Genomic DNA, 13486 nt, shown 5'->3' with positions numbered 1-13486 from the left:
AATACTGACTTCAAGGCATAAATGCGGAAGCCTCCAAAATGCAGACAATTTTTTTTTATTGTTTTGAAACACAATTTGGCTACATCTTTTTCCACCTATTAATATTCTCATTTACAATTATTCTGCATATTGAAAGACAAAACAAGAAAAGCTATATTTAAAGTATTAAGGCTTTTAATTTGAACTGAATGAAGACCTGCATCAAGGAAAAGCAGCAAAGTATTTTGGTGCTCAGAATTCCAAAAGGAATTCCAAAATTCCTCTTGTAATACATTATGATAATCAAGATGAATATAGAAACATAATTTTTGACCGATATTTTCTGAAAAAATTGTAATAGTTCCTTAAAACTCTTTCATAATTATCTCATATTGTACTTTTTAAGAAATTGATTGTACTTTTTAATAAATAAATCTTGTACCCTCCTTCCCGGCCTAAGACCTGTTTTAATCCTTCCACTCGGCAACGACGTTATATATATATATATAATATATTGTTGGATTTCTTCTTTTTTACTTTCTGGCTACTCTCATCCCTGTTGGTAGGTACTCGTATAAATTTTGTATTTATTAAAAGTATTATGTGTATACCTACTCTTTTTCTTTCCTTTTTTATAATCTTTGCTTTAACCGAGTTTTTTGGTTATTCGAGTTAGTCATGGTCCTCTTTAACTCGTATAATCGGGACTCTAATGTATTCTAAAATTTATGTTACCTAATTATTTGTTATTTATGTCAAAAGAGATTAAAATTTATATTGTTTCAAATATACTTCCAGGCACCTGAGTTATTTACTCCAGAGAAAGCATGGACTGCACTAACAAATTGTGAAAAGCATTTACTCGGACCGCTCGGCATGAAAACTTTAGATCCCTCGTAAGATGGCTTTTCTTTATATTAAAATTTTTATCTTTGTTTACAGTATTGCTTTTAAATGTTCCTCGAATTTTTAACTAGAAAACTGTGTAAGCATTTTAAAGCTTATATACTAGAAATGTGCATTTATTGCATCTAGAAAATCCAAAATTATATTGCATTTTAAAAAATAACTATTCGTTAAATGAGTAAATTTCAGAATATATCCTTGTGGGAAAAAGCACTTTTGGTTTTTGAATTTGGCAAGTATCTAAAATAGTCTAAATTACTGTTAAAGATGAGAAAAGAATATTTCTCAAACAATAATGTTTATTTTGTAATGTTTCTATATGTTTTAAAGTTAGTTTACTCAGGATAAACTGAAATGTTACTTCAATTTTTTCTTTTTTTCTAAGCTCCTTGATAAGGAATGGTATGAACGATCTACAATAAAATTAATGAGATAGGAAAAGTTAAATTTTGCCTAAAAGTTCTTTTCCTGCCAGCTGATGTTCATCAACTGCACAAAATCAATTTATAACCACCATTTTCATGCCACTCTTTTAAAAGCAGGCAACCATTTTGCCTTAATATTTTCTGATTCTGTCTCCTTACTCATGCCTTTATGAGGTTTATTTATTTTAGATGATTATAGGTTCCTGGTCGACAAAGCCCATTTTTTAAAAATCTTTATCTCACTTTATAATGTTGCTCAATTTTGTTACTTAGTGTGTCATGCCATTTGAATTTGGTGCAGTATAGCCACTTCTGTCTCTTGCACTATTAAATTTTACATTATCAATTACTATGATTTGCATACTAACACATCAATTCACAATCTCTCTAACATGAAATCTCATTGAATCGTATCGATTAGTCTGTTCTTTGAATTAACTCATTTTTCCTTATAATAATCACCTGTTCACACATGTTTTATTCAAATAAATTAATTTAATGATATCAGGCCATTCATTATTAATTATTTTCATTCATTTTTCTTTTATATTTAGAGGGTGATAATAGTCTTATCAAAGTTAAACATCTTGGATTTCAATTCTTCCAATATTTTTTTTCTTTACAAAAAAAGAAAGAAAAGAATTTAAAAATTAAAAAAAATTAACGAAACATTCATTTTTTAATTATTTATGTGAAGTAAATAAAAAAAAAATCAATAGTTAAATCAGTTGGCAAGTGAAAGATTATGTTTATTTAACGTGTATAGGTTTTCTTCATTATTGTTTTTAATTCGAAGAGCGTTAACATTTCTTATTATATTAAAATTTGTGACTAATACTTATGCCATGAATTTATGAAACTGTCTCATTTCTTCAAAGGCAATAATTTTTAATTATTAAAAATCATTGCCTTTCCACACAAATAAAGTGTAATTTTATTGATCATAACAATTTTAGTCATCGATAATATTGTATTTCATAATTATGAATGTAATTTATACTTCATTAGGGATTGGGCTTATGAAGGTAATTATGACAACAGTGATGACTCATGTAATCAAAAGACTGCCAAAGGATGGAACTATCATCAAGGACCTGTAAGTTTAAATTCATTCACATCTTTATTCATATCTTTTTTTTTTCAAACTTGTTTATTTAATCAAAATATACTCCATATACTTCAATACACTTGTTGAGAATGCACTAAATGAGATTTTAAAGCATAGATTTTGTCTTAAGGTACTCTGATCTTTAAAATCATTAAACTCTGATAAGGAGATTTTCAGACTTCTTCACCTTGATATTCTGTAACCTGTTAAAACTGTTCTAAATGTTTACAAAAAAATGGAAGTCGGTTGATGAATGATCTGATAAGAGCATTGTTGTGTAGAATTATTCGTGTTTTTTACTTTGCTAATTTCAGATACGTGTTGCAATAGTCTTGTATGATCTGCTTTAATTCTGGTAGCAAAGTCCTTTTTAGATACATTTAGATTCTTTTCTGCTTTCAGAGTATTTTTCAGAGGTCATCATTTCTTAGGGAAAAAAATCACCAGACCAAAATTTTTCAAACCTACTCTGCACTTTTTGATTTTTAACAATATTCCCCTCAAATGCCTGGTTTATATTGTAGCATTATTACCAAGCTTATGTTCATATAAATAGGTTACGCGAATATCAATATAATTCATATCCTTATGAAATTCAGAGCACAACACAGTGGAACACTTTTGAGAATTGTTGTTAAATTTGATTAAGGCAATTGACAGTGCGACTGTAAATGACGTTTTGGTAGAAACAAAAGCGTAACAAAAACAGGGAGAAATTTCATTTGCACCAATCTTATGTGTAAATAAAGCACATTTTATAATTGTGTTGAATGTGCAATTTTCTTTTGTATAATATAAAACATTTTATAGTTTATGTAGTGATAATATTTTTATTTTTTTACCTCTTCAGGAATGGTTATGGCCTGTTGGATACTTCTTACGTGCAAAACTCATATTTTCCTCAGCTGTTGGAGGCAAAGAAGAATTCACAAAAACTGTAGCTCTTGTGAGGAAAACAATGTCTCGCCACTTCATTGAAATACAAAAATCCAAGTGGCGTGGCTTACCTGAACTAACAAACAAAGATGGTGCTTATTGTCCAGGAAGTTGTGTTGTACAAGCTTGGAGCCATGCAACACTTTTAGAAGTTCTCCATGAAATTGATGCCATGTGTTCAGAAAAAATGCCAAACAGTATTTCTGATTAATATTTTGTTATTGTGTTCTCAAAAGCATTTTATTAAATACTTGTTTTCTCAAATGATGTTATTTCAATTCTTTATATGTTTTTTTATGTTCAAATATCTACATCTGTTGTGCATTGTAAAATTTTTTAAATATTGTTGGTTAATGTTTGTTTTGTTTGCTTTTGTTCCTATGTGAAGTTTATAGTTAGATCAAAATGTTAAAGTTTCTATTCTTTTATTTGAATTTCTGCAAATGGAGTTTTTAATTATTTCTTAAAATTTTTTGTTGCTTGCCAAATTACACTTCCTGCCTGTTTTTATTCTCTATCAGCTGTTTTAATAACATGAGTTTAAAATTTAAGAACGGATATAAATAAACTGAGTTTAATGTTTTATAGCTTTTATGTCTTAGGATGCTATGTAATAATATTTTTGTGGTAAAGTATATTAAATAAAATTATTCTATATCTGTAAATAACTTTATATCTTTTTATTTAAAATTTTTTTAATTCTTATCTCTTTATTTAATGTTACGAAATGCCATTTGTACTTTAATACTCATTTGAAAGAAACACAAATGTTAAAAATTTTCGTAGTAGGGAGGGTTAAAATCAATGTAACTTAAATATTTTATTGGTAGATTGAAAAAATGGCCAATTACCATCATTGAGAGCACAAAACCTTATACAGTGAAAACTATGTAAATTATCCACTTACAGAGTGTTTTAGTGATCAACTTAGACTGGTGGTATACTTATAAAGTAGGATGAGTAAATTTTTTTATGATATCTTATCTAGAGTATATGAATGACATGACTGGAACCTGGACAAATTTGGCTAATTTCAGACAGGTGGTTAAGTTACAGAGGCTTTGGATTTTCTTATTAAAACTCGTTCTTGATAATGGAATTCAATTTGTCAGGCTTTACAGAAATATATTCTACAGTAAATATTTTTTTGCCACAAACATTTATTATATTAAGATTTATTTATATAAAGAACAGTATTTTTGGTTCTTCTTACATAACTATGAACTAAAAAACCAATTTTAATGTTAAAATAAAATCAAATTAAAAATCAAATTAACATTTTTTTTCTCTTCATCTTATGGCGTAATGCAAGTTCTCATTTGTTCAGAATATATTGATTTCTGACCACACTTCTTCACAAGGGGCTTCCAATTCTTACAGAAAATGAAGAGCTTATTGCTACTTGGATGGCGATAGGCTCCAATTGCTTCTGGGCATTCAAACCATGCAGAAATATCACCAGTTTCTTTAATGATGCAATCCAAATCATCCTCATCACAATCTGTTTCAGGTGGCCCAGTTGGTTTTGGAGTTGGAGTGGTTGGCTGTGCAGTCGTGGGTGGGGTGGTGGTTGGCTGTGTAGTGGTGGGTGGAGTGGTGGTTGGTTGTGTGGTGGTGGGCGGAGTGGTGGTTGGCTGTGTAGTGGTAGGCGGGGTGGTGGTAGGCTGTGCAGTTGTAGGTGGAGTGGTTGTTGGCTGTGAGGTAGTTGTTGTAGGTTCTGGTGTTGTTGGTATAGGAGTTGTACCGACTGTGGTTTCACCTAAGTTTATAAAAAGAATTATTGTTTTATTTTTTATAAGATAGATGTTACACAATTTTGTTACACTATAAAAGAAATCACCTTCACCTGCCATGAAAGAATTTCCAGATCATATGGAATTTCATGACCTACTTTACTCTCTATCATCTATAAACATACATTCTATTTTTTATTGCAGCTGTTATAATTTTCCTATATTAAATAAGACCAACCATGGCTAACTAAGACGATAAAAAAATCATAAGTTCTAAATAAAAAATTATATTTAATTTGTGTTATTTTTTTTTCTTTTCATGTTGTGAAGCTTTTTAATGTTCAATAAAAAAAAATAAAAAATGCATGGGTTTAGAGACTTAGCTGTATTAGTTCATTTGAAAATTGCCTAATTATCCCCAAAAATAGATTGAATTTGGTAATTTTATTTATGGACAATTTATAATTTAGTATAGAGTAGTATGTTCTTTTTGAATTGCAACATGTTGCATAATTTAAGAGCAACCATGGCTCAGTGGTATCAATGTGTAGATCTGGGATTCTATCCATGGCAGCAGCTTAAAGCCCGCATATATTCAGATCGATGGAAACCAGCTCTTCAAAGAAGTAAATCTGACCACACGTCCAAAATCACGCCTTTGGTCACAAAATTATGTAGCTGTAGTTTTATATCTTTGACCCCTCTTGCCAGAGAAAGTTTTTTACATACCTAATAGGTAGCTTTTAAGATAGGTATATAGTTTATATTAAAAATATTAACTAGCGTTAATAGTGAAATTTCTTTTTGCAAGAATGGGAGTAGATGGAAGAGGATTGTCTAAGATTTGTAAATGTATAGCGTAGAAAAAAGCCTCTAATATGTACCTGACGCAACATTTATCTTAAAATCTTTTTATGATTAGTGATGCCACACGAATGTTATGTATATATATGTAACTTCTAAAATAATAGCTTAATTAAAAGGATCTTAAAACTAAACTTAAAAAGAATTATATTTTAACTGCAGACTTGCCTTTCCATATATATACATATGTGTGTAAACACGTTAATGTTAATTTATAATCAATGGTAAATTAGCAAAAAAGAAGCTAAAATCTACTAAAATGAAAAATTAATGGATAGAACAACTCATTATTTTTCTATACTACTCCGTTTCCTCGTAATTTTGAACCCAATCCAGAAGACAAGTGAGTGTGGGAACAAGCATTTGGCGGCGGACTAGCCTTTGTGGAAGACAATTTTCATGGCTATACCATCACTCCGAAAGGAATAAATAAAGTAGAAAATTGCTTGCCTGTCGTAAATTTTGACTGTTATGAGTTGGCTTCAAGCAACAGCGTTATGAAAAATGATTTTAAATAATTGGAAGAACACGTAATATTAAATTTTAAAAAAAGTTGGAATTATTTAGTTTTGTTTATTGCATCAGTATATGCTTAGTCTTGTACATGATTTTGTAATGTTTATTAATACCGTTACCGTTTCTTATAGTTTTCTCTTTCTCCCCACTATAAGAAAAACGGGTATTAAGTTAGTACATTCTATAAAATGAGAAATAGGAATTTGATTAGTGCAAAGAAAAAATATGTATTGAATTTGATAAGAACTCACCACTTCTGTCATGACACACAGCAAAATTGAATGGAAGACTGAACAATATCCAATTTAAAAAATATGTTTTTCTGATAATAGAAAGACGGAATGTCACAATATTTGAAGTAAAGTTGTTCATTTTTAGAAATAATATTCGGAAAAAAAATATATAGACTTCATTTAATAATAAAAAAGTATTTGTGCTTGATCGCTAAATATTTTAAAATTTATAATCTTTAGCATTTCGTAGGTTCACCCTAGAGGGATGAAAACCTCAAAGATCCCGCAAAATGATTTACAGGGTGCGTAGCGTTTGTAAAAAGTACTTAAAGGTGCTTTTTTGGGGATTTCGTTTTTAAAAGCTTTTAAAGGTGCTTTTTTCAGCTGGTGTTTTTAAAAAGTGCTTTTTTTCCACAAATAATTTTTTTTTCTTCAGTGATATCTGGTGGATCCCATGCATTTCACGAAAAATGGGGAGTTTGCTACGTAATCATTCACGCGGACTTCATGTCGTACCCACGTTATGACTTGCGCATGCGCGCACACTTGAAACCGAAACCCGAGTGCTCCAATTCGGATAGAGAATATCAGATCCTTATGAAATGTTTTTCTTTTTAATTTATTTTAATTTTGTTCTTGTTTATTTTATTTTACTTCTAACACTTTTTTTGACGTAGGGGGTAAGGGTACTTTTGTTCTGAGTTCAGGGTCAAGTTGAATTCACTCGGTGATGTGGGAAAGTACTGATTGTTTCGATTTACGCCCGTTTCTTTTTGGGTTTTTTTTAACGCTAAAACTGTTTATAAAAAGTTTTTGTTTTTCAATAATATCATTGATTGAATATGAATTTTTTGAGTGCTTGAAAATTTTTGTAAAGTGCTTGAAAAGTTTTTAAAAAGTGCTTATTTTTGATTCAAAGATTTGGTTACGCACCCTGGATTTACCTAGGGACCCTCAGTCTAGCAAATTGGAAGTAATGTAAATATTGCAAATATTTGTATGATCACAGGAAGAAAAAAAAATCTTTCATTACTTGTCGGCCTTTTCCTTGATCCACAGTTCACTTCCCCCTCTGGTTTGCATTGTCCGTCAATTCTGCACTTATGGCCTCCGTCAAAAAGAAAATTCTTTCCACATGTTCTTTTCGAACTTGGTTTATAGAAAGTGCATTTGTAGTACTTGGAACAGTCATATGGATCAGGAAATAATCCCATGAAGCATTGACACTTGTATGGAACCTCTGTAACATACAGAAAACGCGCTATTTACCATAAAAGTATATTTTTTATATAAACTGTGCAGGGCGTTTACATAAAAACTATTTTTGCTCAGGTTTTGTTTACATATGTGGTTTTTGAAATTTTTCCAGAAACTATATTGACAGTTTTAAACTAATTTCAATGTGCAATGTGCTCAAGTGCATGAAAATGTCATGTTTGGTTTTTACTTATTTTTATGGCAACAACGACAGCAACATCGTTAATACAGCTGAAGTTTTCATAGAGCCTCATATTTTAATTTCGATATTTAGTAGGAAAATTCCGTACAGTAACACATTTTTTGCGGGGTTTTATAGAATTTTGGCGTAGAGCAGAACTCTCTACTTATGGCAACACTTTGCATGCCTTCCATTAACATATGGAGATCTCCACATGCGAGAAGGAAGTACGTCAGTTTGTCTCTTGATTTTAAAATAGATTAAAATTTTAAATTAGGAAACTATATGGAACTTCTTCCCAGATGACATATTCGAGCGTTGTGATCAGTGCCGTTCCTGGGGTGGCGAACGCCTGCGTGCAAGAATAATTTTGTGCGCCCCTATATACTATGTGTATAGTTGAATAGTTGAATTTGGCGCCCCTTAAATTGGGCGCCTGCGTGCGGGGCATTCGCTGCATACCCGCCAGGAACGGCACTGGTTGTGATCGCGAATAGTGGTTTATTCAAGTCTGAATGAGTCCTGTATCAAAAATGACCATTGATTTGAAAATCAATAAAAGAAAAAAAACGGAAGCAGTTATACATGTAAGATTTTCTTTTTTCTGATTGTTTAGACTTTTTTTCATATTATTTTTTGTTTCTCTTTTCAGTTAGTTCGCATTCGTAATGGTTCGTAGATGATCGAGTAATGTTATATTTGGCAGTATGGCCTGTGAAAAGTCTATCACTCATTTACTATTCAATGGAAAATAGAATCTTAATGTTATGTATAAATCATCCATCAATAAATATTTGTCTCAAATATTGTATTCTGTAATTATAATGGAGTCTTTAAAGACAAAACGTAGTATTTTGAAAGGAAAAGTAACACGTATAAACATTATTCTGAAATGAAATTTGAATCTGGGAAATTGAAAGAGTGGAATTAGATGTTTTTTTCGGCAAAAATGAATGAAATTTGGGTGGAGCTTAATGAGATTCATACGGAAATTATAGTTTCTTGTAAGAGTGAGGAAGAGGCTAGCAATATGAAAGAATTTGATGATTTGGCATCTAATATTGATACGTTGAGAATTAATATAGCGCGCGGAAATGTCTGAATTGAAATAAAAAGTAAGCAACACTAATAATGCCGTTTCTGGAACCTAAATCGAAAGTAACTGAATCTTGTTTAAAATTGCCTAAATTCGAGTTACCCAGTTTTTATGGGGATTTCAATAATTGGATGTCATTTAAAGAATTATTTTTGAGTTCGATAGATAAAAATCCAGAATTAACAGAACTTCAAAAATTTCAATATTTGTTTGCTAGTTTAAAGGGTACTGCACACGAACCTATTTCCGGATTTTCACTCACAGATAACTATGAGCCCACTTAGCAGACTCTAGTTGTGACATATCATAATAAACGTGAATTAGCGTTCGCGCAAATTTAAAAACTTTTTAGTCTAAAGGCAGTTAAATCTAATTCTGTGACTTTTATATTTGGAATTTTAGATATGTGTAATGAAGTTATTCGAATTCTTTAAGTTAGAAGTTGATTCTATGGTAGATGTTATTTTAATTTATTTTATTTTGGGAAAACTAGATGATAAGGCAAAGATGGGAATTATCTTTAATTAATCATGATATTCTAACATTTTTAGATTTGGCTAAATTTCTTGAGTAACAAGCAAAAAGTATTTCAAGTCAAACATAATGTAAACAGAGGGTTCTGAACTGCCACCTAGTTGATGCTGTAGAAAGTCAATTGAAAGCTTTTTTGGAACTTGAATCGATTCCCCAAACTGAGTTGAGAACCAAAGATGATGCTGATTGCGAAAGTTTAATTTAAATCTAATAAGAATTTGAACATCCTTACAAGCTCTAAAGAGATTTAATTACCTTGAAGCTAAATTAAGTAAAAACATTTCTGTTAGAGAACATTACTCGAAATTTATGCTGGAGTACCTTCAGTTAGGACAGATGGAACTTGTTCCCCTTGATGAGATTGACAAAGAGAAACCCTTTTACCTCCCCCACCATTTTGTCATAAAGGAAGATAATTCGACTACTAAACTAAGAGTAGTCTTTGATACATCAGCTAAAGACTCTAATAGAAATTCTCTTAATAGTACAATGCTTTTAGGCCCTCGTTTGCATCCAGTGCTTTTTTGAATTTTGTTGAAATTTAGATACTTCAGTATAGCAATAAGCGGGGACATTGAGAAAATGAATCTCCAAATTCGAATGAATAATGAAAATTGAATTTTCAGAGAATGTTTCGGAGATTTAACCCTGATGATTAACAGGTTTACAGATTGCTTACAGTGACTTATGGGACAGCCTGTGCTCCCTTTCGTGCTGTACGAAATTTAAAGCAGTTTGCCAACGATGAAGAAGTTAGTTTTCCGGAGGCTTCAAATGTATTAAAGGATGAATTTTACGTTGACGATCTACTCTCAAGTGCCGATTCTATTGCGGGAGCCAAACAACTGGCGCCTGATCTCAATGCGATTCTAGAGAGAGGAGTCAACTTAAGGAAATGGGCTTCCAACTGTCCAGAAATTCTCAGAAATATTCTCACGTCATGCTCTTGCGTGTTGAGACATTTCAATTGAAGAAAACCAGTCTCATAAGATTTTAGGACTGCTTTGGATTTTTAAGGAAGATGCATTTCAAGTTAAAATTTCACAGCCAGATGAAGTTTTATCAAAGAGAAATCTCCTCTCAGTCATCGCATAGATTTGTGATCCACTAGACTTCTTGTCTCCAACTACTATTGTTTTAAAAATAATGTTACAAGATCTTTGGAAAAATAAGTTGCCGTAGGATGAACCTATTCCCGAAGAAGTAGCTAACACTTGTAAAACTTTTCATTTGGAAATGAGTAACTTAGAGATATCAAAATTAAACTAAGATTAATGTCAGCTGACACTCCAGTTAAATATATTCAACTCCATAGCTTTTGTGATGCTTCCACTAAAGCATATTCAGCAGTCTTTTATATTCGTTTTGTACTAGCCAACGAAGTCTCTGTCAACATCGTGACAACTGAAATAAGGGTGTTCCATTGAAAGCAATTTCACTCCCACGTATGAAATTATGTGCAGCGCATCTGCTATCTAAATTGTTTGATACAATTTCAAGATCGATGAATAAATTCTGGGATCAAGTTCTACTTTGGATGGATTCAGAAATAGTTCTTAGCTGGATACGAACAGATTCATTAAAAGGTCAATTTGTCAGAAATAGAGTAGCCATGATCACATCTTTGACTGAATCAATAACTTGGCATCACTTCTCTGGTCATTCCAATTCTGCTGACTGTGCCTCTCGAGGAATATTTTCCTAAGAAGCTGATGGATTTGAAACTTTGGTGACAGGGTCCAGATTGGCTGACTAATGCAAATTCAGCATTTATCAAAGAGGTAAAGCCAAACAATGTTCACACTTCCATCCCTGACTCTATAATACACGCCTCATCAGTTGAAAATAATTCCATTCAAGATTTAATTCAAAAATATTCATCATTCGGCAAATTATAATTTAGAGTGATTGCTTGGTGTAAAAGATTCATTTTTAGCTCGAGAAATTCAGAAAGTAAGATTAAGGGTAGTCTTCAAGTTTGAGAACTGGATAATTCTCCTATTGTCATTATTAAAAAAATTTAAAGGGTAAATTTCAATGCTGAAATTAGGCCAATTAAAACTAAAGGTTGTGTTTCAAGAAACTCTAAATTCCTAACCCTTTCATAACCATAACCCTTTCTAGACTCTGACAAGGTATTAAGAATTGGAGGGAGATTCAAAAATTCAAATCTGACACTGTCGGCCAAACATCCCATTCTTTTACCGCGAAGTCATCATTTAGTCAATCTCATTATAGAATACTATCATAAGTTTCCGTTACATTCTGGAACCTCCATTGTTTTATCTTTAATTCGACAAAAATTTTGGTTTCCAGCTGGGAGAAACACAGTAAGAAAATTTTTTAGATGTTGTATAACTTTGTTTAAAGGTAAATGCTGTTTGTACCAGCCAACTCGAGGCCAATTTGCCTCGGGATCGAGTTATTCTATTAAAAACCTTTCCAACTTGTTGGGCTGAACTTTGCAAGCCCAATTTCAACCAAACCAAATTTACCTAGATCTAAAGTCACCTTAAAGTCGCACATTGCACTTTTCATTTGTTTTGCTACGAATGCTGTCCACTTGGAACTTGTCTCTGATTTGTCAACAAAAGCCTTCGTAGCATTCTTTCGTCAATTTATTGCTAGACGAGGGTTGCCTTCGTCCAGCAATAAATAGTCGTTGTATAGGTTGTATACAGCGATAATGCCACAAATTTTAAGGGAGACAGTAACTATTTGAAGTCTCTGTACAAAATTGTACGAGAGAATTCAGTCCAAGATTTTTCCAGCAACCTTCAAATCTTATGGCACTTAATTCCACCAGCAACACCTCGTTTTGGTGGACTGCGGGAGTCCAATATTAAATCAACCAAGACACAACTGCTGAAAGTATGCAGCTCAGCTATACAGAATTTTGAAGAACTGGCTCTTGTGTCAAATTGAGGCTTATTGCTTCAATTCTTGACCGTTATGTCCATTAAGGTGACAAGGGACTTTCAAAGAAGCAAAAATTTGCAAAAAAAAATTGATATTTTACATTTTATATTTTTGAAATCTTGGCATTTAACTGAACATTTTTTAAAAAAAATTTCTGGAATAAAAGCAAAATTAATGAAGTTATGGCCATTTCAGTTTTGACCACACCCCTTTTTTTACCTTTTTTTGCCTGCAGGTAACTACTAAAATTAGTTTCGTTTAAAATTAGTTTTAAATTGGTTGAATATTTTGCTAATTTTTTTAAAGAAATTTAAAGTATGTAATTATTAAACTAGCTCGTTAGACAATATTTATAGGTATTTATATTAAAAAAAAGAAATATTTGTTCAGAAGTAAAATTTGCAATGAAAAAGTAGTAAATGTCCTTTTTCTCAAAATGTCTTTTTTGACAAATTTACAAATTTCAAACTGTTCCAGCGTAATGAATTTTCATTCTATTGACCTGAGAATTTAATGCTATATATTTATGAATATTATTAACATTTTGTTGGAAAAGTTTTTTGAATTAAGTGAATAGTATTTTTTTTATACATGATATTTTATAGAGGTATCATGATTTTTTCCTAAAAATGTAGGTTTTTTACTGTTTTTTTAATGTTATTTGTTTCTATAATAAAAAATAAAAAAAGTACTCCCAACAATTTTTTCAATATTACCTAATATGTAATATTTTAAAAGAATTTTGTCATTTTGACAAAATTTCAGACGCGAGGAGTAATATAAAAAAACATAAAAAATT

At 31.3% G+C, this 13486-nt stretch overlaps 2 protein-coding genes across 2 annotated transcripts in view; one reads left to right on the top strand and one right to left on the bottom strand.

Annotated features, from left to right (window-relative positions):
• The window catches only part of LOC107444927 (glycogen debranching enzyme), a 44019-nt gene extending 39997 nt beyond the window's left edge, over window positions 1-4022 (top strand). Inside the window, exons 26-28 of the mRNA XM_016059198.3 lie at window positions 778-875; window positions 2319-2406; window positions 3269-4022. Coding sequence (XP_015914684.1) covers window positions 778-875; window positions 2319-2406; window positions 3269-3565 — 483 coding nt within the window. The 3' untranslated portion in view covers window positions 3566-4022. The remainder of the gene's footprint in view (window positions 1-777; window positions 876-2318; window positions 2407-3268) is intronic.
• Window positions 4023-4496: 474 nt separating this feature from the next.
• The window catches only part of LOC107452069 (nephronectin), a 43707-nt gene continuing 34717 nt past the window's right edge, over window positions 4497-13486 (bottom strand). The window contains exons 8-9 of the mRNA XM_071180117.1: window positions 7734-7940; window positions 4497-5113 (exon numbers count right to left, since the gene is read on the bottom strand). Coding sequence (XP_071036218.1) covers window positions 4650-5113; window positions 7734-7940 — 671 coding nt within the window. The 3' untranslated portion in view covers window positions 4497-4649. The remainder of the gene's footprint in view (window positions 5114-7733; window positions 7941-13486) is intronic.

Source organism: Parasteatoda tepidariorum, chromosome 4, assembly GCF_043381705.1.
Source record: "Parasteatoda tepidariorum isolate YZ-2023 chromosome 4, CAS_Ptep_4.0, whole genome shotgun sequence".
NCBI classification, from domain to species: domain Eukaryota; kingdom Metazoa; phylum Arthropoda; class Arachnida; order Araneae; family Theridiidae; genus Parasteatoda; species Parasteatoda tepidariorum.
The sequence above is the reverse complement of the archived record's forward strand: the minus strand, read 5'-3'. Positions and strand labels throughout refer to the sequence as shown.